The sequence below is a fragment of the Bombus vancouverensis genome, chromosome 14, assembly GCF_051014615.1.
Source record: "Bombus vancouverensis nearcticus chromosome 14, iyBomVanc1_principal, whole genome shotgun sequence".
NCBI classification, from domain to species: domain Eukaryota; kingdom Metazoa; phylum Arthropoda; class Insecta; order Hymenoptera; family Apidae; genus Bombus; species Bombus vancouverensis.
Genome location: NC_134924.1, coordinates 12,668,248 through 12,693,286, shown reverse-complemented (window position 1 = coordinate 12,693,286; position 25,039 = coordinate 12,668,248). Strand labels below are relative to the sequence as shown.

Genomic DNA, 25,039 nt, shown 5'->3' with positions numbered 1-25,039 from the left:
CGTGCGTGGTTCGCGCCAGGCCGAGACGCATTAGCCCTCTCACCGCGAGACGCGAACGCCATTCTGACGCTGTAACCTGGCCGGATTGCGTGGGCCATTGTGACAGTTTCGTCGCGTTATTATTCGTTACGGTTGGCGATAATTGGTCTCGTCGGAGTCCTTGATCTTACGCGCCGCCTCGACGCTTCCCGATTCAACGAAATCGCGCGTGTAACGAATTTCCATTAGATCAGGCGAAAAGCGACGATAATCGCGTCTCGTTGGTTGCTCGTGCTCGTCGCTCGTTCTCCCTACGCGGCAGATTCGTGTGCGTGCGTTCTACATCTATATCGGCGTGGCTGTCCTCAGGCCCATATATAGGGGCCCCTTTACTCGGTCGCTGGCTTACAGCATCCGCAGCCGTCAGCGCGAGTGCATCGTCGTCTTTCTCGCGGTGGTCTCGTTGTTTGAAATCGCTTCGAATCGTCGGGAGAACCGTGTCGATTATTTTTTTTTTCCCCCTTCTTTGTCTGCTTGTCGCGTCAAGCGATCAGGGCGTTCGCGTCGTAACCGCGTCGTAACCGCGTCGTAACCGCGTCGTAACCGCGTCGTAGCCGCGTCGTAACCGCGTCGTAGCCGCGTCGTAACCGCGTCGTCCACTCCAAGTGGTGCACAGAGCGACGGGAGAGCTTTTCGCGAGTTTCCTGCCGGCGTCCTGCCAGTTTCCAACCTTTTTCCATCCCTATTTCCTTCGTCGTTCCTCGTTTCCGTGTTGCCCAGACCGTCGTCCAGTGATCTCGACCGAGTACAGAGTACAGAGGAAAAAGAAAGATAAGAAAACGAGAGGAGAGCAAGGAGATATATATATATAGATATATATGGAAGATACTTGCAGTTGAAAAGAGAAATCTTTGGCCTCCGTGGGACGGGAGGAGCCTGGCCGAAGAGAGTCGATTTATTGGAAAATCGTTTCACGGACGATTGTTTGGTCGGAGATCCGGAAGGTGGTTTGGTGGCGGTAAATCGGTGGCCAGGCCGGGTAGAAAAGAGGCGAGAGAAGGGGGATAAGAGTATTGTGATTTCGGAGAGATCTGTGCGGAGCGGCGGGTGCGGGTTTTTCGGGTGGGCGAAAAGGATTTTCGTCGGTTCGGAGGGATACGGAAGCCGACGAAGCTCGAAAGATGCTCTGAATAGATGGTCCCGGTGTTTCGGTGCTATCTGCTACTTTTGCCTCGCTGGCTCGACCTGGCATAGTTTCGCCGCCGCGGTAATCGCGTATACGGCGTTTTATCGGCCGTTTCGCGTAACGCTTGAAACTCCGTGAGCCGCGATAAAACGATCGACGGACGATTTTCTGCCGTTGCGATATTAACGAAGAGAGGAAAGGGGGAAAAAGAAGAGGAGAGAGAGAGAGAGAGAGAGAGAGAGAGAGAGAGAGAGAGAGAGAGAAGGTGGCAGCGGAGTACAACAGCGGAACCTCTTGCAGTACGTACGCAAGGGGAGAAAAGGGCCTCGTAAAGCGTTGCACGTTGAAAGCTTTTATATTGGATCAGCGATTAAAGTAGCGCCTGCGAAGGTGTCGAGAACCGTGCCGCTCTGCCTCTCCCCTCTTCACGGTGATACACGGGATATACGCGAATGTTCGTGTACGCTTCGTACGACTGAAAAAGGGACTCGTAAAGCACACATTCTCGCGCGAGCATGCGGTTCGCTGGAACATCGATGCGTCTTTTCAACGACGCGTCGCGATGCACGTGCACGCTGCTGCCGTTGTTGCTGTTGCTCCGATTGGCGTGCGTCGTGCACCTCGTATCGGCCATCGGTGACGATTATCATCACGATTACGAACGTGCGCTTGCAGGTCCGCGCACGTGCGCCGACTCGGAGTTCAAGTGCGCCAACGAGAAGTGCATACCCGGAACCTGGCACTGCGATGGCGAGGATGATTGTCACGATGGCTCTGACGAGGATCCAACGGTCTGCAGTAAGTACTTACGTTCTCTTCTTTCTTTCTTTCCTTCTTCATCTTCCTTATCATCATCGTCGTCGTCATCGTCATCTTCTTCTTCTTCTTCTCCTTCCCCTTCTCCTTCTTCTATCTTGTTCGATGGAACGATTCTATTTCCTCTCTGTGTCGTAGTTAGTTTTTAGCAACGGTACGATGGTTATGGCCGGAATAAATTCGACTCGAAATGATTTTCAATTACGCGGCCATGCAAGCTGACAATGGAATTGCGAGGATTTCCAGACGCCGGGTGTAGATCGTGAGATTTCCAGACGGTTTTAAGAGAATATTTTCGCGCAAAGATTTTTCCCATATTTCTCCTTGTTCCGTGCTTCTTTTCTTCTCTCTTCTTTTCCGCCCGATCATTTTTTATCGTTAACGAGCTCCCAAGGAAAATACCCCCGGGTTCCTTGCTCTAATTTCGCGATAAAAGTTCCCTTAAAAAGTACGTCGCAAGTACGTTCCTTTATCGAATATAAAAATTCGGAGACCGTAGATGGATCGAGGATTAAGGTCGCGTTTATACCGAAGGTAAACAGGGAACGATCGCCGTACGATTCCGATTAAACGTTTCTCGTTGGATCGATCCTCGATATCGTGGTTTCTCGATCGATATAGTTTTTTCGTCGAGCAAATATTTTTGCGCTGCCGGTCGAGCCGATCCGAAAGAAAATATTCGTTCCGCGAAACTTGCGTTTGCTTTTTCCGTTTTCCAAGCAACTTCCCTCGCAATTTGCAGCTTGTTCGCATCGGCCATCGGATCGTTCCCCTTTGCTCTCGTCGTCGAGATCTCGATAGCCTGTACGGTACGTGCATGGTAAATTCCTTTCTTTCGAGTATATCGTCGCGATACTCGGCGATGAACGTCGGAACCATGTTCCAGAATGTACGATCTACACCCTGCAGCGATATTAATTACACGAACCGGAGTCAGCTATATTACTCGCGTAGACCGTCTCGGAATTACGAGAGTACGAACTTGGCTTGGCTGGTGGAGTTTGTAAAGTCGAGCAAAGGGCTTTCGACGAAGACGCGAACGTTTCGTAGGTGCGAGAGTCTCGACGTCTTTCTTTTAAAAGATTCTTCGTTATGATCTCGCTCGGAAAGCGAAACGAACCGAAACACGGTCGTAACAAGTCGCAGCATCCCGCGAATCGTGAATCGTCAATGAGACTTACGAAACGCAAACGTCGAAGAAAGCTAGACTCGTCGATGTGGCTTAACGGCTGACATTTATTTATCGCGTAATAGTTGCAACCTTTAACGAGCAATCGACCACGTTTATTTATGAAAATTAAACGCGCGAGCGTTTATTTTAAGATAACCCTGACCAGAGTTTTTCACGAGATTGCTCCCTTTTTTTATTACGTTTTTCATATTACCATCGAGCGTGCAAGTTATTGTTAATCTCTGTCTATTATTTTCGACAAATTCCACTAGCCAATAACTCTCTTCTACGCGTATTCGCAATTTTAATCTTCGCCCGTCACTACGATTTTCCTGAATCGTTATCGATTTATTATATCGTAGTAATATCTATATTTTTTGTCGTGGCCAAAGTAAACGAAGATCGTTTCGAGTTGCACAGGCTAAAAACCAGGCGCAACCGGGGACAGCTGTCGAGCTCCCAGAATTTTTAAATTCCTACATTTTCGTACTTAATTCCCAACGCCAACCAACGTACACGCGCTTGCACGTCCGTGCGAAGTATTTAATGGAACAATACGAATGGATTTTGTCTCCCCCGTTGCGCTGTAAGCTCATTTGTTCGCGAATGAAACCGACTAAAAAAAATATATATATATATATATATATATATATTAATGTATATATTACGCGTATGTATACGTACGTACAGTGTCCGACAAAAGTATTCGAACGCTATTAGAAATTTGTTAGGTATATGTTTTACAAGATATTCCAAAATCTCGTTGGGTCTGTAAGGCGACGCGACCGTATTACATCGATAAAATCTGAAACCAATCTCGAACTGTATACACGATCGAAGCTACGAGATATCGGTTGCGAGCATACCCTTCGCAAAGATTGCCAAAGTATTCGTAATTATTTGTTACATCAAGAAACCGCGATATTCGGTAAGATCACGTTTTTTTTAGCACCAATTGTACGTTCAAGGCTACCAGTCGTGCTGTATACCGCGTATATCGTATACCAAGCTTTTGCGTATGTTTGTCGTATATTCTAGTAAGCGTACATTTACGAGAAACGTCCGACAATTTTTCTATATATTTTCGGATTGGTTTCGAATCATTTATGCCGCCACGACGACGATAGTCGTGTCTCGTTGCAATGCCAAGGAAATTTCAAACAGTTTCGTACAATGCGCGCAATATAGCCATAAAAATTTTCCGTAGCAAGTGTCGGAATACTTTCGCGAGCCGCAGTACGTACATCTCGGGACAAAAGTGTCAGGGCGGTCGCTATGCCGATCGCAAGATCGCAGAAACTAAAGCGCGCAACGAAGGTAACGGGAAATGGCGTGTAATTTGGAATTGATGCCGGTATGCCAACGATTTTGTTGGAACACGCGTGCAGCTTGAAATATCGAAATTATCGAAATTATCTCGATAGATATTAAAAGCAAATGTCCCGAGACTTTTGAGCCAGAGTATACATACGTACAATATATGCGACAGCGCATGCACGTTAGCTGCGTCTGGATGCGCGCAAGAAAACTTGGTTCGTTACGTTTAACGGCGAAATTATTTGTGGAAGTAAATCGTATCGGTAAACAGAGAATTATTTCGACCGTGGCACACGTGCGCGCGTGTTTCGTTCAAATATCGGTTGGTCCCTGAGAAAGAGGGAGACGGGGAGAGAGAGGGAGAGAGAGACAGAGAGAGAGAGAAAAGTTCCTGTTTCATGGATTCAGACAAACCATCTCGCATCGACGTGATTAGCGCGTTTCATATAATTCTTATCGTACTATTTTACGCTACGTATATATCTCGCTGTATCTTGCATCTGTGTGATTGTATATGTTGTTCATATATATAAATATATATTTTATTATTTTCCAGAGGTAGATTGTTGCGCGATATCGCGTTATTAATAATAACAACGGCTCGTTCTGATTTCGTCGGGCAAATACCGAATTAATATTCATGCTCGTGCATTTCCAGCCACGACGTATATCCATCCGCGATAATTAATATTCAATTATAATGGGCTGGTATGTAAATGCGGGGAAACGGTGTGCGCCACCGCTGATTACTTTCCCGTTTTGGTAATTGTCCGCGCGATCGTCGTTCCATCACCATTATTTACAACTATTCGACCAATTACGCTACTCAAGCTCGCTTTCCGCCGATTACGATCGGTTACGATTCCGTTACACGCGTACGACCGCTCGTGAAATTCCGTCTACGTCCTGTGAAAGTTGGAAATGTCATTTTTGCGTTTCGTATATCGCGCGTGTTAGGTAAAACATTTTGGAATTTCGCTGGCATCGTGATGAAACGCGACCTTAGCGATTACGTTGCTCGAGATCATCGAGGATTCCAACATCGATCCGTCGCGCAATTAAAATACGAAGGATCGATATATCTCGCGAATTCGTTTATAAGCAGCAGCAAATTCCAAGTAATGGTCAATTTTTCAGAATAATACGTAGTCTCGATCGTCGTTTTTCTCTGCGTTTCGATTCGCGCAGCTGAGAGATTCGTCCGGAGTTTCACCGACGTTATTTAACATCGATATTAAAAAAATGCTAGGATACAACGTAAACAGCCACGTTGAACGTATCGTATAATAGGCGTATAACGAGCCGTTTAAATACTTTTACGATCTTTCGGATGTATTATTCGCGTCGAATGCTGTATTTTCGAGCGTGTTTCAAACTCTACCGACGTAACGACGATAGCGGTGTTTCGTCACGGTGCTAACAAAGTTTCAAAATGTTTCGTATTACTCGCTCGTAATATATTCGCAAGAGGTTTCCACGACTGTTCCAATATTTTCGCGAGCAAATCGTATCGAGATAAAATTTGACAGAATTTCGTAGCAAAGTTGGCGCGCGTTTGCTCCATAGATTACTCGATGGATACGTTTTACTTCGATAAAAACGGCCTTTTTGTTTTCCGAAGGGGTATGAAAAATTATACCGGTCCGTAGTATCGATCGAACGTTGGGAAACTGCTTCTTAACGGTGAGACAGGAAACGAGCAGATGAAAATTACGGAAAAGTAGGTCATTGTTACGACCTTAACGTTCGAGTCGAGTTAAACGCGTTGATGTTTGAGAAATTCCTACGAAATATACATTTTTGAATTTTAAAGAGAGTTTCGCAACACTCGTTATACGATTACGAAAATTAGGGCTTCCGAGTGCAAGCTTTCGAAAGAGATGTCTCGACGTTTCGCGTCGCAGTTACCTTCGTCAGGAGTTGAATTTGCTTTTTAATTTTTTATTATAAAGTATAGAATCCGCTGCCAGGTGGACGTTCGTTAAACTCTTCTTACATCGAGTTTACGCAGCGTGATAAGGCGGATATTTATGCGTTTATATTTTATATTTAAAAGCGTAAAGCTGTTACAGAATGTAACTTCGCTTGTAATTTCGGATGAAAGTATAAATTTCGAAATATCTGCGATTTAAAAACGATAAAGATGCTCGATCAGAAGCTGGAACAGTACGCGCGAATACGTTAATCGGTATCGATCCGAAATTTTGGCGTATCTCTTTCGAAAGAACGTGGTTGGCACGCGTAAGCCTCGATTTTTTAGATCGTGCCTTGATCGCAAACAGAGAGACGCGCCACTACCATACCGGCAGTTTTCGATTTTTATTTGTTTCTGTTAAGTAGAAGGGTCGTTTACCGAGCACGCGGAGAGCGTGAAAAATCGATGTTTGGTATTAAAAAGCGATACTTCTCCGCCACGGTAAAACGATACGAGTTACAAAGCTCGGATAATTAAAGTACTTTGCCGCTACTTTATTAAATGAATCGAAAAATATCCGATCCTTCGTCGATAGCTACTATCGCTATTAATTTCGGCTTTCCAATTTCTTTTCCAATTTTTCATCGATGATGCCTCTATATTACGAGTATCGTAACACACCAGCTCATAACGCGATTTATAGTTCCGTTGATCTCGCAACGATTCAGAGAGCGAGAAAAGCGACTGACGTCGATCGTGTTTCGCTTTTTGATCGATAACGTGTTCTAATACACAAGGTGAGAAGCTAGAACCACATAGATCGGAAAATGGACGATAAATGTACGACGAATTAACCGATGCGATTTAATATTCGTCGAACATTAAGGAAGGTGAAAAATAGAACGAAATATGTGGTTTTTTCGTCTGACTTTGTAATCGAATACGTCTAACGCAAGGATAATTTTAACGTTGAATCGGTCGACGATCGATCGAATTTCGAAATTGCTCGTCTATTTTTCTCTTACGCGTACCGCATTTTTCACCGGCTTGCCAATACTTTGCTTGAAAAAAAAATTGGAACGCGGCCGGGAGTATTCTTTCGCTCTTGAGGAGAAACGCGAATAAGGCAAAGGTCGCTTTTGTTACGCGTCGTTCGATCGGGTCGCGTGAATTAATCAGAACGAGTCCGTTGTCCATCGATCGATTATTGAAATTAAGTCTTACAAGCCGTGGGAACGAGCGAGCCTGTTCTCTCGCGACTGATTTTTGGGAAGAAGAAAGAGACGCGGCCGAAACGTGGCCCTTCGGTCGGCCCTTGAAACGCGATTCCCTCGCCGCGAAAGCAGGTATGTGAAAGTGCAACTTTTCGGACCGGTTTCGCGCAGGTGAAGCGGATTGACGCACGAACGAAAGCTACCGTTAGTTTTGAAACGCTTTTGCAGGCGAATATTTTCGACTGCTCTTCTCGCCATCGCACGGAGAAATATCGATGGAAGCTCGTTGAACTCTGAACGCAGAGTAAAATACGAAAAAAGAGAGGGATATCCGAAAACAGGAAAAAAAAAAAGATGAAAAAAGTAGCCTGGATAGTCCTATGGAGGAACGCGTGCGACGGTGAACGTAGCGTGTTTCGTATCTGCGAGAGAATTAGCGGGTATTTTAAATTCTAAATTTATCGTGAAAAACTGTGAAATTGCACGGTGATTTTGATCCACGAAGGACGTCCAGTATGGTGGCTGATCTATAATCAAGTTACCTACGTAATGAAAACCTTTTCGATGCTTTTTTCATTCGAAAAAAAAAAGAAAGGAAGACAAAAAAAAGAGAAATAGAGAAAGAGAGGAGAAAAATCGATCATAGAGCGTGCTTAACACGGCGATCAATGCGTACGCGGTGTATGCACTTCAGATTTATGGAAAATTAATGCGGGTTCCACGTTATTTTATCCTCCAGTGACGCTCGACGATTTTATTTTATTACGAGGTCAACGAGTAGCTGATCTGCGATCAACAGCGACGCGATAAGAATAGGAAAATCTAGCGTTGGCTTTTTTTTTGTCGCGTATAAAAAAATTTGGTTTTTTCTATCTCTAACTAGGCAACTACGCGGTACGTAGTTATTATCGATAGCAACGAAATACGCTTTTTGGCTCTATAACGACGTGAAACGAGAAACACGTGCGTGATCTATATTAATCCCTTCGATTTTATCAACGCCTATATGCGCTAAACGAAATCCATTCTCTTGCTCTATGAATACATTTGTGTATATGCATTGGAAATTCCATTGCTGCGAACTATGTACGTTCAACGCACTCTGTAGTCGTTTTCTTTCCTTCTTCTTCTTCTTCTTCTTCTTCTTTTTCCTCCTCTTAACGCAAGTACAAATCGAATGTCTCTTTTTTAAGTTCGATCGATTAACGTCTTAGGCTTTATTTTATTCGCGATCTTATTACATTTTCTTTATTCTTATAAAGAGATAAAAAGATAGAGCATCGACGTGTTTCATCGCGTGGATTATCAAGTCCGGTGAATGGACTATGCATCGCTGTTCGACCGTAATAGAACGTCGTATGGTAAAAGTTCCATCCGCCGATGTTGATATACAGCGTAAGAAAGAATTCATATCGAAAGGGTTAACTCTTGGCGGTTCTAGCAGCCTTGCACGTTTTATTCTACCTGGTTCACGCTCGGTAAACTACTTGTAACGTTATAACATTGTGATATATAACGTTATCTTTGACAAATTTTTAACGAACACTGTACCGTTCAACGTTGTACAAACATTGCTACGTGATACGCGGAGCAGGTGGTTTTTTTTCTCTCCCCCCTTTTTTTTTACCAGCTAGATATTCGCTGTATTTCGAAAAATTTCTGACAACGAGATTCTCGGGTCCTGTACGTACGTTCGAGTACAGCAGGAAAGAGCGAAGAACGAATCGTAATGCACGATTTTAAATCGTAGCTGCTAAGGTTAATGCCGAACGAACCACCTTTCGAATCGTAGCGATGATAAATATGTTCGCGAAACGTTCCTGCAAACGTTCGAATACTCGCGCGAGCCACTCTGTATTAGACATGTATATACGCGTGGGCGATGATTTCGACGAGAGCGGATAGTTCAACAAGTAGCCGATCCATAATCAAGCGTGACAGCGGTACCTTTCATTCGGCTCTTTTGTGTCTAGCTGTCCGTTGTTCGCGCGCGTTCGAACCTCGGATAGTTGGAATTTACAGAGAGTTATTGGACATTCCAAAGTTCTGAATTTACGCTGGCGAATTACGCGGCGATCTTGACACGGAAATCGAAAGAGTGTACGCGGTTGATTTGCGATCAAAACCGATCACGGGTACAGCACCGCAGAGAGAGAGAGAGAGAGAGAGAGAGAGGGAGAGAGAATATCATAATCGGCGAACCCTTTGACCCATGGCTTAAATGACAAACGCGGTTTTATCGTTGTAATTAAATAGTTCGGTATTGACGTTGTTTCGCCTATCGATACGCTCGATAGCGTGACCTAGATGCGTGCCGTACAGATCAATCGGGTAAATTCCTATTCGTCGTACGGTTTTGCTTTGTACGCCACGCGGTCGTCGTCGTGGTTAATGGAATAGTTTGATAATGACATTCCAATGTGTGCGTAGACTGCAGCTCGGATTCACGACGACGACGACTCGCGTGTTTTCCTTTGCGCGCGGAATAAACAGCTTGCCGCTTAGGTACATATCCGGAGACGCGTGTCAACGTTTGGCGCGATTCCACAAATTCGAATAGAATGTCTATTTATATATGTACGATTCTATCGGTTTTACGTGGACGATACAGTTGTAACGTCGATATCGTTGGTCATGCCGCTATCGATCCGATCTTAGCGTTACAGCGACACCTGCTTCGCTTGTTTCGTGCATGCTACGAGCGGAAGGTTGCACCGCTTCCGCGAATAGTGGCATGCCGTGCGTCGAGCCAGCCCCGTAATGTCGTTGAAACCACTCGCAAACGTTTCTTTAACGTCGTTCTATGAAACGTAGGTTTTTTAGATCGCGCCGCTATCGATACCAAGCAGCGATACGCCCTGTCTCAAGATCGCATTTTCCTTCGCATTCCTGTCCTCTATTCTCGGTATTTCTACTTTCACGCGCATTCCTATCTTTTTTAAATCCAGAGACACGGATGGTCGAACGATAGTTTTCCTTTGGCGTGCCAAACTCCACGCTCCGTCTTCTTTCCTCGCTTTCCATTTTGGTACTATACACGCGCGTAAAGTATATTTATTTCCGTTAAAATGCTCTTTGCATCGTTTGTTTGCTACACCTTCTACTTTGTTCTTCGTTCTCGTTCGAGTACGTACGTTGAATTTCGCGTTATCCGGTAGTTCTTCCGCGTGACGAAAACTTGATACGAAAACGAAACGTAGAACGTAGTAATAAAACGACAAAAGCAACGAATATCTTTTGTATCCACGGTGAATAATAAAATGAAATTTTTCCTTTGTCGCGCTAAAGTCAACGTTCTATTTAGTTGTATTAAAATCTGTATTTCGTGTTTACTTTGGTACGGCTTTGATTTTGAAATAAATAGTCGAATAAGAGTGTATCAGCGTGAAAGTAGTTTATCCGATATAAAGCAATTAAATCGAACGTGACTCGAGCCATAAAGCGCGCATTATGATAATGGTTTCCTGTTTTTTCTCTTTTTCTTTTCTTTGTCTTTGTTTCTCATTTCCTCTTTTTAGCAAAGGTTGCGATTTTCACAGAAATTCGGAGCGTCGATGTTTCATCAATTTAGATCGTTTACTTCGTAAATAAAACGCGCGCGAGATGAAAATAATTGCGACGATGATTTTCCAAATCTAATAATACCGGAACGACAAAAGCGATTCGGTAATTTTGCGTATGTAATTGTTATCTTGAAACACGAGAGCTCGCGAAATGCTCTATAATACGAAAATATGCATCGACCGTGTCTTCGGCGTTTGTTAAAACATTCATTATCGGCATCAATAGGCGATCGAACAGATAACGCGTTAATTAACTCGACATCGAAATTAAATTTACTTCCGTGTCAATTAATCCGTTAACTAGGAAAGACGAGAGTTAATTCCTCGCCCAAATCGTCCATATTTTCATCATGCATACCGATGCACACCGGTGTACTTATTAACGCATTGCTCCAATTAAAATAAAAAAAAAAGAAAAAAGAGACAAAAAAGAATGTTTGCAGTTGCAAAAGTTAAAACAAATTTAATCGATACCCGCTTTCGACAATTTTTGCTTTTTGCGCCAATTACACCGTCAACTGGGAGACGTACTAATCGCTAATAATTTATTCGCTGCAGTATCTCTCCCTCCAAAAAGAAAAAAGAAAAAAGAAAATGAAAAGAAGAAAAAACAGCGATCTATTAATCGATCTATTAATTGAAAATAATACAGAGTCAACTATTATGCATATCTCTAGCGTAATAATTTATTCGACGATGCGATATCGCTTACGAAACGCTAGAAAAAAGGAAAGGGGAGAGAAACGTAACGCCGCGTATTTACAAATTCGCAGAAAATTAAAACCGATCTACCCGGTACATATACGCTTTTGTTAATTGCTATTTTTGTGAATGAAAGAGTTTCCGAGCACGGCAAACAAAATTCGGTTAACCGGTTGAACGGAGTTTTCCAGCACACTCGGGAAAAGAAAAACAATCGGAAAAACGTAAAACAAACGAAATATTCCGTATACACGGCGTTCTATATGTACGAGCGAACAAATTCTCGTTGCCTCGTTCGATGGGACAGACGTTGTCGGGGGCTCGCGATAAACGTTTTCGTTGGATCGATAAACCGGTCGAAGCGATCGGTGCTAAGATATAATTTTTCATAGCTCGTTATCCGACCTCTTGGCCTGACGTATTTGCAAACGGTAACGCTATAGCATTCACCTTAGCTCGTTCGATTTACATAACTCGTGCTCATTGCGGCAGAGCAAACGTCTCGAATGTTTCTCGAGCGGTCTAATCAATAGCGATACCCAGCGACGTCGAGTGGCGATGAAATCGATTAATCGGTTTTCATTTTCCCTACCGATCCAGGATCCCGGTGGTTATTCATTATTACGCGGCAACAGTACGGTTTTAATATTAATTGCCCGGTCCGTGACGCGGACCCCCTTTCTATCGTTCTACAGTTTCAATATCGCAGAGCCAATTAAACGTAGAGACCGATAAAAGACGGAAATCAAAGCGGAAAGAGCGGGAGGAGCTGCTGCAGCGGTGAGACGATACGATATGCAGGTTCATAGAAAAAAAAAAAAAAGAAAGGAAGAAAGGGAGGAAAAGTAGATAAAAATTAAAAAGAAATACAAAATGGGTAATAGCGAAAATAAACGAAGGAGGGAGGAGAGGATCGCCAGGTTGCTCGAGTTATTCGCGTATGAGACGATTAATCGAGAATATAGGGAATTAGCGACGCGTGCAAAATGTTTGCGCGAAACTACCGCCTGCCCACGTGGTGTTCCTTTAATCGGAAAAATATCGGCAAAAATCGGATCGCACGGAGCGTATGTAGGTCGTTGAAAAAGAAATCCTGGTCGTGTTACATAACGACGCGAATTATGGAAGATTAATTACATCGGTCGGCACGTTGCTTTTTCTCCGCTAAACTGCGAGCCTTTTTGTTCTCGAAGGTCTGTTGTTCCGGTCTGTACCGTTGATTTTTATTAGCGTTGATTAAGAAAACACAAAGTTGTTAAATACGATATTCTGGATCGCGCATACAACGTTTGAGAAGAAACGTCGAAATACTTTAGTTTTTTAGTCAGTTAGCTTTGGTGTATTTAGTTTAAAAATCCAAAGAGTTTGGACGCGGATTTCCTTCTTCGATTGGAGACGTTTTCGAATTACGAATAAACTTAAAGACGATCATTTGCATTTATGAGCGAGAGCGTGTAAAAATACTCGTGACTCGAACCTGTTACAGGCGAGAGATTTCTATAGTTGAAAAACGGGATATTTTCTATCTGCGATCAAAAATGGATATCCCTTTGAAATTTAGCTTTCGAATTTTTAATTCTGGATTCAATTTCTGGATCGATTCTCATACGCGGGTAAATTTGAATTTGTCGCTAGCTGTTATAAACGAGAAATTGTTTCAATTTGAAAATAAAATACCTCCTATGTTCGATCAAAGTAAAGTATCGCTTTAGTTTTCCAAATCTTAAGCCGTACGAAACACGCAACAGGACGATGGATATTCCTTTAATATTCTCTCAAATCTCGAAACATAGCGTACGTATCTACGTTATTTACGGTTAATGCGCGCATGTAACTACGCTTAATAGAACAAAAATAACGTATCAATCTCTTCTTGAATTCGAGTTTATACGTTTGTTATAATTCGATATCCGGATTTGTCGTCATCTTCACATAAAATTTACGATTCGTTGTTCTTATAAAAATTCATTAAAAATTATCACCTATATTGGAATATAACGATCGAAAATCATATATAATTCGTATAATTACAGTAACTACGATAAAACGCTCGTTAGAATCGGCTAACGATTAACGCGAGCATTCGCGTGATCGATGCACGAAATTGCAAATGATGTTGCATCGATAACGCGACGGGTCAAAGGCTAACGAATATTTGGGCGAACCGACTTCTCCTCCGGCACGCATCCGGCAAACATATCGGTCGACCGCGTTCGGCATCGCTTGTAATCTGCTAACGATGTCGCATTTCTCTCGCTTTGAAATTGCACGGGGAACCGTATCGATTTTGCGACAGCGGAAGACATATAACGTGATAACTAGCGACGTGAAAAATTGCGTTGCACCGCGAACAAGTCCGCGACAATAATAAAGGGCCTCTCCGACTGCTCTCTCGTTACCGTGCAAGTAATTTCTATCGAAGAATTTCCAACAACCACGAAAACGGATAATAAATGGCAATTAGATTTTTATCGCGCCTGCCCTTATAGCGTGATATCAGCTTGATCGTGTCCTTGTCGAAACGAAAGAAATCGACCGTTATGATCGAAACTTCTATTCTCTCGTATATCAGTCATCGTCGGATGTGCAGCATCGTCTAGATCCTTTTATCTTTATGGCTTAAAATATATTCGTTGAATTATTTTCCGTCGCTTTTCGAAACACTACCACTGACAAATTAATACGGCCAGCCTGCGTTAAGTCGAATAGTCTCGATACATTTTCGCCGCGTTTCACAGACCGTCTTTATCGAGTACTCTTGTACTCGGGGCAAAGAAGAAAGTTGCGCGGCTCGTTGTTCTAGAATTAACAGCTTCGCTAAAAAGTTAAACAACCTGTAATATCCCATATCTAGCGGTTTGCTAGAGTTTAATCAGTTCCCGAGTGCCGGCTAAGCGGATCTGATTTTCTTTTATGCGATCTTTCGTGCGCATATTTAAATCGTACCGATCGCAGCTTCTTCCCTCTTTTCTTTCATGCCGGTTTTGCGCCGAAGAAACCGATGGCTATAAGACCGGCCAGAAAGAAGCGTACACGTACGTATGTTTTCGTTGGGCAAACGGTTTAGACGAGTTTCCCCTTTTTCACTCTTTAACCACCGAGCGATGTAAATGTCAGGAAATTAACAAGAACGGACTTATCATATTTTTCTCTGTGTGTCTTTCATATTTTATATAAAGCGGTAATATCGCTACGTTTACTTTTCATCTTTGAAATACCGCGAGATATTCCTTTTTTTACAAAATAAAGCTACTTGGACGATGTTATTCCACGCGTGACATTATTGAAAAACTCGCGACATAGAAAAACGGAAGTAACGAATTTGCCTAAATGTTCGAATATTTAAAGTCATTGTTCTCGTTAGCTTATCCTTTTTCAAAAGCTATCCGCTAAAGAGCCGCCAAGAATTTCTAGGCTAATACTATGAAATGAAAAGTTACTTTACAAATTCTTTGATAAAGTCGCACGTACAGTGGCTACCGTTGAATTCGTCTTCGTTGTCCGCTATTCCTTTCGCTACGCCCTTTGTGCAAAGATTTTATTTATATGGTATATGTATATAATCAGTATCGAGTAATAACAGTGAAGATTATTTAAAGTATTCGACATATATTAAAAACGCCGCCATCGCGGAAATAAAACGACGATCCTTAAACATCGTATCACTGGCCGGAAACTTGAGAAATCTAGCGTCGCGTTTGGAAAATGTCTGCGGAAGTAATAAAAGGGAGGGACACGATACGAGTTTATATGGAAACACGACGCAATTTATAAGGAAAAAATACGTTGATGTAACGCTTCGCTGTTTCTTTCAAGTTTCTTAGTATCGTGTACCAGAAGTCAGCCACGCTCGCTGAATAAAAATATCGGAAACATCGATTCTCACGAAAAAAGCATCGGCGGTTTTCTATCGAAAATAGGAAACACGCGCGAATAGATATGCCATCGATATTTCTCCCTCTATAGTGCGAATCGTTAAAAGAGTCAAGAGAAAGTCGTTTGTCGGTTAATAAGAGAGCATCCGAGGGATAGGATATCCGAGCGATGCTCTATCTTCCTTAATTAAAACATCCTGTCTAGCATTTTTTCGCCTTTTGAAAAGATCACGTACGTATTTAAATGACGATAAATAAATAACTGAAAACAAATTTAATTTTGCGTCAGAAAGGCGCTAAAACCGTCAAAGGAAGATTTTCTATCGTTGGACTTTTAATTTGATATGTAAAAACCTACCCGCGAATCGACGTTCGTTCCTACGATTAAAGAAGAAAAAAAAGGAAAAAAAAGAAAGAAAGAAAGAAGGACGAAAGAAAAAGAAGAAAAGTTGAGAAAAGAGAGAAAATGCTTATCCTTCTCAAAAAGTTGTAACGCGAGATGGAAACAGGTTCGCTCGATCCGAGTTTAATATCGCGACTAATAAATTGGTGTGCTGATAAATCGTTGGCGAGGTTCGTCTCGCTTTTGTTCGCTTCTGTTCGCGCGCGCACGGCGACTAGTCGTGCGAAAGAATGGTTGCGAGAATGAAAAATGATAAAACGATTGCGATCGAAAGGGTCGAAACAGTGCAGCGAAACGGAGTTCGAGTGCAGCCCTGGGAGGTGCATACCGAAAACCTGGCTGTGCGATCTTCAGCACGACTGCAGCGATGGGTTGGACGAGAAAAATTGCCGCAGTAAGTTGTCAATAAGTCGTAGGTTGATCGCTGGAACGAGCCAGGAAGGAGCCAAGGAGAAGCGAAATGAAAAAGAGAGAGAGAGAGAGAGAGCAATAAAAGAGGAAAGGAAAAAAAAATTAAGGGAAAACTACGGAACATAAGCGACAGACGGGGATTATCCACGGTGGAATAAAAGAGCGAAAGGGTCTTGGAGTAGTAAGGTCTTGGAATCGCAAATTGCATCCCTCGACCGTTGAATTCGTTTCCCATCAAAGCGAAACCGCGACTCGACCACCGGAAAGAGATAAATTGCCAAGGCAAAGTAAATATATAGAGTTTGAAATTCCGCGAACGTTTTGCCAAATTTTCATTCTTTCCTTTTTTTCTCTTTAAACGCTACCGCGTGTTCCGACGAGATGGCCGACGATAAGCTCGATAAAACGGCAAAATTTCGACGTCGCTTCGATTCCATCCCCGTTGAGTTTCTCAATGGTCGGTTGATCTGCGTCGGAAGGATTTCCTTTGATTCTAAATACGAATCAAAGAAAATCCTTCCGGCGACGTTACGATCAGCTATAATTAAAGTTGAACAAGCTACGGTATAAGAACGATATCTTGGTCTAAATAATTTTGGTCAGGCGTAATTATTAGTTTTGTCCTTTTATCGCTTTGTATATTTTCGTATATTACGCGCGTTCTATCTGTCGAAAATTCTCGTAAATGCATAAACGCAATACACAAGCACAAACAAATCGCGTTTAATCGAAAAAGTTCGTTTAAACCAAAGGAGGAAAAGTTAAATATTTGAAATTTAAACATCTTTTTGTTCTTCGTCGAATATCGTTTCCTCGCGCACCGATTATTCGAAGGTTTTGCCGCTCGTTTCGACCTATCGTTGTCCAACGATTATTCATTTTCCAGTAACCGTCGTTTATTCGTTACGTCGATTCCTCTACCTATTATATAAACCGATACCGTCCTTTTTACCCTTTCAACGATTGTTTAAATAAATCGATCGGCACGTGCTAAAAGCAAATGGTTTATCCGTAGATCCATTCGCGTTATATATTCTTCGTTTATTTTAATATTTTCGTGCGTTACGTATGTTTCGCGTTTCGCGTTTCGCGTATCTCTTCCATACCGCGCGTAAAGTAGTTTTTCCTCGTTGGTTAAAATTTACAACCGGGTATCGTACAGCTAATTCTACACCGTTCGTGTATTCACTTTGTTAATGCTAAACAGGTACAAAGCTGAGAGCTAAGCTTATTGAAATAAGTCGGTGCACTTTGGCTGTAACTTTCTCAGAACCGCGTCTTAGATCATCCATTAATAAGCTTTACTGGATTACGCGTTAGCCACGCGTATCTTTCAGCGATAATTTTGAAGCTTGTACGCGCGCAGGTAGTTGCATAAGGAAAACATCAGCCGAAACTGTAGACCAACTGTAGACCTCGAACAGCAGCCTTACCTTCGTTCTCTCGACGTTTACGAACTCGCGAAACGAATGCTCGCGATACGAAATAGAGAAGACACGCGTATCGATAGAGATATCCGAAATTTGTCTTATATCGAAAGACGGTTTCTTGTATTTACAGACTAGTTAAAGTTTCTCGTTTACGTATCTTCGATACGATATTTCTATCGAGTACAGATTCGCGGTGAAACGAGTTTTTCTTCCCAGTTTTCTATTTTATTGCTAATTATCTTGCCGTTGTTATCTGTATTCGCATCGTGGCTTACGACGTAAGATACGAAACGAAAAGAAATTCGTTGGAATCCTTCGACGATCGTGAAAGCGTTGTGAAGCTTATCGACTGCGTATGTCCTTCCGTTACAGCCTAACGTTCGAACGATATAATTTCTCGCGTGCCATTAAATTCTCGCTGTTCGCCCGAAAATGCTATGAAACTAAAACAACGTTAGGTCGAAAATAGACGGTCGACCATCGAAGCTCCGGCCACTGACATCATCTCGCAACAAGAGCCGAGCTTAAATCCGTTAACGCGTTTGATACTGAACAAATTGTCGATTATAAGCGAGTCGGTGGAAGCGGCGAGCGAAACAAGACGAATAATAAGAACGAAGCGTAGAAACTGTAAAGAATAACTCGACGACAAATTTCCACCGGCGTAACGGCGTTTCGACGTGGTTAATTAAATTAAGACCGGTTTAAATTGAGAAACTTTGCGCGATAGGAGAGGATAGAAGGGACGAAAGTAAATAAAAAAGGAAAGAAATTTCTCGCAGACGACGTTCCTTAAGCGTTGGACAAAGCGACGGTGAGTAAATTTTTCGTGAAACGCAGTTGACCCTGGGGATGCGATTCGCGGTTTCTCGAGACGGCTCTCCTCGCACTCGACGAAAATAGAGCTTGTCGAATGGCATTGTGCACTCGCGCGAGAGCGAAACGGGATCTCTGGCCGTGAGTGCGGTGCCGTGTGGCTGGCACCTTGTCACGAATGAAAATCACGGTCCAATCGATCGTCATCTTGTAGGGATGAAGAATTGTACGGCGGATCAGTTCACGTGTCACTCGGGGAACGGCGAGTGCGTGGCACTCGCGTGGATGTGCGACGGCCATTCAGACTGTTCGGACGGTTCGGACGAGGCTGAGTGCAGTAAGATTCTGCACGGACACTCTATTTTACGCTTACGCTTACGCTTCTTCACGTAACATTTGCTTTCTCTCATATCCGCGCACGTTCATCGCCAATTGCGTGCTTCGATTTCAGGTGCTTATACATCTTACTCTACGTCCGTTTAACGATTCCTTTCGCAGACGAGCTTAAAAGATAAGCAAGAAAACGAAAGTTCGAAAGATCGAATCGACGCCGTCCTTCGCTACCTATAGATCGGCCGTGGTCGTGGCATTACACTCGTCACGAATGCATCCGTTGTAGCATCCTTGTATCCGTTGTGTAGCATTTACGCCTTACCTGATAGATTCCAGTATGTTAACTACGAACACGAAATATAGAATCTAACGACGAAACGTTCCGTCAAAGGATCGCGATATGTGCGGATATCTTCTGTGGTTGCGGTACGGGAATGAAAATTTTGGTATTCGTTGCAGCATTTTAATCGAATAAGTAACGTCGTTCCGAATTCCGTCGATACGAGCTACCTATTATATTTCTACCGATATATCTGGTCTATCGATCGATACGTACGTCACGTACAAGCAAGAGTCGGCGTGTTAATTCTTACAAGACTGAATTTTGGTTTCCATCTTCGATACATTCTGTTTTTACGCGTTACGGCGTTTTCGATTGTTATGCTTTTTTCTTTTCTTTCTTTTCTTGTTTCGATTCAAGGGCAGTTTTACCGACGATAAATATCGTTCAATCGGTTGAAGTAACTTGTTAAAGTAGTTGTGTAGTATCGCGTATATACGCAATGGGAAGTACGCGAGAATTAATGAAACAGGGAAGCGAGGATGAATGGGACATTTTTTGTTCGACGAACGCATATCGAATTCCGGTTTATCGCCCAATAAGGTAGGAATATTTGCGAAGAATAGGGAACGTTTTATTTCGATGGTATCGAAATATCGTCGGTCGTGAAAAGATAAATTCGTTTAGCCGTCGTGTCACTCTCTGAAATCAATTCTGTTTCCGTATTTTATTCACCGCAACTACATTAATACGTGAATTTGCATTCGTTTTATTTCGTTACCGGTGCAAACTACGTTTAGCTAACTTCGATAATCAACCATCAAATATGTAAATCAATTAACCTTCGAACAATATTAAGTAGCTACTTTTACTTTGTTTACATAGTGTCGTATTATTATTACGTAATGTTACGTTATTACTTCGACATTTTAACGAAATACGTTTGTTTCCCTGATAAAGAAAGTTCGTACATCGATTTTTCTCACTTTGCGGTGAAATTTTGAATTAGAAAGTACATACGTCGTAATAAGAATTACCGTGCTGCTTCGCATTATCGTAATCTTTAAAATTTCAGCGACGGTTGCTCCAAATCCGTTACGAAAGGATAACGTAAAGTTGAATGTATCTGTCCTCTTTGATATTCTCCGTCGTTCCTTGCTAGATAGACTCGGTAGTTTTAAAAATTCGCATTAATTAGAAAAAACGTAAGTAAAACGATAAGAAAACGAATAGAAAATATCATCTTTACGTTGCAAAATGTGTTACAGAAAGACGGATCGAACTTTCGAATAGCAAAGTCTTCAAAAGTGCAGAGTTTAGGTTTAACGATGTTTAATTTATCGTAATCGTGGCCCGGAAGTGCAAAGAATTAACATCTTCACTTACAATTGTAAAATCGTTCGTTGCGAGAATGTGTTTGTTCTTCGAGCTTCCCTTCGTTATTCACGCGACATTCTCGCGTATAAATTTGCTAGCAAATACGGCGTAATTCGCGATAGAATTGATCAAACGATTCCTTACGAATAGACCGTTGATTTTTATGCAAATTCGTATCTTGGAAAATATCGTTTCGATAGTACAGTCTCGGTAAGAGATCGTCTTATCCGCTGCATATGTATCGTATAGTTTTTTGATATTTGCGTTTTAAGATCGTAAATAAATGGTTAAAAATCGGCGGTCAACTCGTAAGATTTAATCTAAAATCCCGTGTAAGCTTTCTCCGTTGGAGAAGGTTCATCGGTGAACGTCTCGATCGGAATTCGGTTGGTCGTGTTTAGAAGATTCGGTACTAGAACGCAATTGTTGTCCCGATCCGTTCGCCGCGATCTATACGTGTTTCTAACTTCATGCATTTTCAATGCGCTAATGCTGTATTCGCCTGGCTAAACAATGAATTATTAAATGTTTTCCAGCGGGGCAGAGTCGAACCGGGTCGGCTTTGCATAAATCAGTAGGAAATTCGTATTTGTCAGTTTTTCGATGAAACGCGCGAACTTTCGAAAGGTGTACCACTCGGGGCACGTTTCCAGATCGGGATAAAATATTTGTTGTACGTTTCCCGATTACGTGGAGTTCCGTACAAAAGAGAAAGCTCGGCCGCGAAAAACAAACTATCGGATCTGCTATTTTTCATTTATGCCTTTTCGAACGCTCTTCTTCCGTTCCGTCGTGCTATGAATTATGCCGTAGCGGTAATCTCGCGGTAGCTCGTGCAAGCGACGCGAAACCGCACGACGTTCGAACCTAAGCTCTGCGCTGTTAAATGGTGTATACACGATCAAAGAGACACAATTCCACGGTATATACTACGATATCCCGTAGATTCCCGTTGTACGAAGGATAATCTTAAATCAAGCAGGATATTGGCGATTAACGCGTTAAACCCTTTAACCCTCGACCGATACGACCAAGTTAAAACAGCCCCGTTATTGATTTTACCACTGTAACACGCTCTGTCTCTGAAACGCCCGTGTTAATTTTCCACTTTGGCCTCCAACTATTCGTTCCGATCGTTCGGCTCGCGGATAAAGCACGAGAAAGTTAAATTAATCGTTTATTACGGTTCAAAGTTTTCTTAACAAGTTAAACGGCCGTTAACATAAGTACGGTTACATATTTTAGTTGAAACGCACACTTGGCCAACTTGTTTAATCGAGGTCAAATTGGTCCGCTCCGATGGTTATGTAACGCGTACTTCGCCCTGTCAGTCGAGGGTTAAAATATAAAAAGGTCTGTGACGAGCATGTTTTTCCTTCTTTTTTTTTTTGTTCTTTTTCCTTCCCTTTATATTTTCCAAAAAGCTTTTGGGTATTTAGAAAATCTCTGTCGTATCTCTTTTGGCTTTTGCTATTCGTTCGTTTTTGTGCTTTTTCGTATTTGAGGAAACGAAAGAGCGCTATCGAACTGTTCGAAGGCGTGTCGTACGCTTATCGTGATTAATAAATTCTATTCCTTAGATATGGTTGCTTTGGATCCGTCAAAATAAAACGTCGGATCAGATCTATAGCGAAAGTAAAAGCGTGCAGCGATTAGCTTACTTGCTCGGTCGCCAGCACGTTGTCGCTGATACTTTCCGCTATTTAGCCGTGTATTTACCTGTCTTGTTTCGCAACCATGTTCGATCTATCGTATCGTGCAAATTTCGTAAAAATCCAAACGCCCCTTTTTCCTTCTCCCGAAAAAGTTTAAAGAGCAGACGTTCCGCTCCGATTTTTTACTTCGTTTCTAAAAAGCGCGACTCAACTTCGCTCCGATTACGACAAATTCGAAACTCCAAGTCGACTTTCTCTATCTTCTTTCGCGTCTTTCATACCATTAAAAAATTTCTAATTTTTATTTTGCGCCAATCGAAATTTAGAGTTGGCGCTTCGTATTTCGTTAACTTTTTTCGTTTTTTATTATTTATTTTACTTTTATTCTAAGGCAATAAAATTGAAACTTTGCCTTCAAAAACTCAAAGTCGACTCTTCCCAGCTTTTTCTTCATTTTTTTTTTTTTTTTTTTTTTTAATATATGTCTAAAGATAATCTTTCAAAATTTCTACTTCCAACTCTCCGGCCACCGAGAAATAAAATTATCGACTTAGGGGACCGTGATGGACTGTTAATATCGTGTTAGGTGTTGTTCGTACGACGCGTTTATTAGGGTGGATATTAAAAGTTAGAGTCGCCGGTGTCCACGTAGTAGAAGAGGAACGAAACAACCGAAAGCTGGCGGCTACCTAGCTTCTGTATTTTAAGGATTAATACAGAACACCGCGTGCTTCGTAATAGCAGCATGTTGCATGCTTCCCTCTAATTAATAATTGTCGCACGTACGCAACTTCCACAACGTTGCTGTTTTTTTTTTTATTACGTTCTAAATGTAATTGTTACGATTACGAGGATCGTTTTCATTCTCTGCTAATTAGTCTCTCGCGCGCAACCGCACGATTGCCGGATTACGCATAATGCTTTTTCCTCTTCGATTCTACCACTCTGATTAACAGCTTTTCCCCTTTATTCTCGTATTTTATATCTATTTATCTCTGTATGATCGAGTTGCCGGAGAATCGGTTAAACGGTAAAAGATCGTAAACGCGTATCCAAAGAATGCTGTGACGTTTGTAAAAGTCGACGGTAAAAGTGGCTTCTATATAATTTGAGAAATTTCGATTTCGTCGAATCTTCGTTCCGTGAATAGAGTTCTAATTAAAAAAGAACGACCCTGTTAACGAGTCGATAATAAGATATAAAGATAAGAAGAGATATCTCCTTAGGTAATCAAACGCTGTTCTATTCTATTCGATTCTAAAAAAAAAAAAAAAAAAAAAAAATCTCAAAAAAAAAAAAGAAAAGTATTTTTTTCGTTCGCTTCTTTCTCATCGTAAACCTCTTGCAAACCTTTTTCTCTTGTATCGTTCGAGATACGTCGTGTGCAGAGATTTGTCCAATTTTAAAAAACTAACTCGAGATATCATCGTGGAAGCGTGTTTCCCATGTAAATATACAACTTCCTTCGGCGTGGAGTAACCTCGAGTCGTGCCCGAGCAAATTTGTCAGCGAAACTCTTTTCCCTTCCGAAAAACGCTTGGTTTCCCTTGGCAAAGCTTTAGACGACCGACTCTTCGTGGCCAGGTTGCACGAACTATACTTTTCGGATACATACACATCTACATATACATAGGTTACACGAGTGTGCCGAGTTTTTCGCCGCAGCGGCCCGATCGATTTTCTTCGTCACGATGATTCGCGTCTCGTTATCATGTTCACGCTATTGTATCCGTAGTTACTTCTCTTTGTTGTGTTTTTTCCTTCGCTTCTTCGGTGGCTTGCTGAATTATCGTTCGACCCTTTGCCGTTGAAAGAAACTTCGTTATATACGTACGATCGTTACCGCACGAAGTATCGTTCGCAAAATACGAGGGAATGCAGAGCGACGCGATGGTAACGCGATATCGAATATTTCGATGCCTCCGTGCTATTGCAAAAGGTAGAAGAATCGTACGATACGCGATTGCTAGTAGTACCGCGGATTTTTATGCATTTATGCGAAAGTCGAAGCTGCAGAAGTACGCAAGATTCGTACGATATGCAAAAATGTGTGTGCAGAATATTGAAAATGCGGTAGTTGCGGTAAAACGAGAAAGTTACGATCTGCGAATACAGGCGTGTCCTAAAATGGTTATAAAGCGTATCGTACGTCACGCGTATTTACCGAACATACGAGTTTCTTAATCCGTTAATCGATTAAAAGTACGCGAAAATAGGAAACGACGATGGATTGGTTTTTCGTACACGCCTTAAACGACGTTAACCGGAATGTAATCGAAAGAATGCAAATAATGGATTAGATCGATAAGATGGATTCGTAATCGGATAGATTGGATTTATCGTCTTGCGACGATACGCGTGCAAATCGAAACGCCGCGACAATCGCTAATTCCGTTACGTTGGAAAAGCAGCAAAGTTTTACAAAATTAGCGTTTTATCGAATGATCGCATCGTTTCTTTCGGCGATTTCCTGCCATTTATCGAGTAACTCTGTAATTGCCTCGCCGAAGAACGTTTTCCCTTTTTCAGCAATCGATTCTTTCGAATAGCTTTTTCACGCCTCTACGTATTTGATTCCTTGCCATTAAAAAGCTTT

General features: G+C 42.2%; 1 protein-coding gene across 6 annotated transcripts in view; it reads left to right on the top strand.

The window, feature by feature from the left end:
* Positions 1-25,039, top strand: part of LOC117156362 (low-density lipoprotein receptor) — a 64,854-nt gene that overhangs the window by 28,633 nt on the left and 11,182 nt on the right. For 3 of the 6 annotated variants that reach the window (XM_033333309.2, XM_033333308.2, XM_033333310.2), the window contains 3 exons: positions 1,841-1,963; positions 16,416-16,535; positions 19,013-19,135. In XM_033333309.2, the coding sequence (XP_033189200.1) occupies positions 1,841-1,963; positions 16,416-16,535; positions 19,013-19,135 (366 nt within the window). The remainder of the gene's footprint in view (positions 1-1,840; positions 1,964-16,415; positions 16,536-19,012; positions 19,136-25,039) is intronic. The other 3 variants (XM_033333311.2, XM_033333312.2, XM_033333313.2) reach the window with 3 other exon arrangements.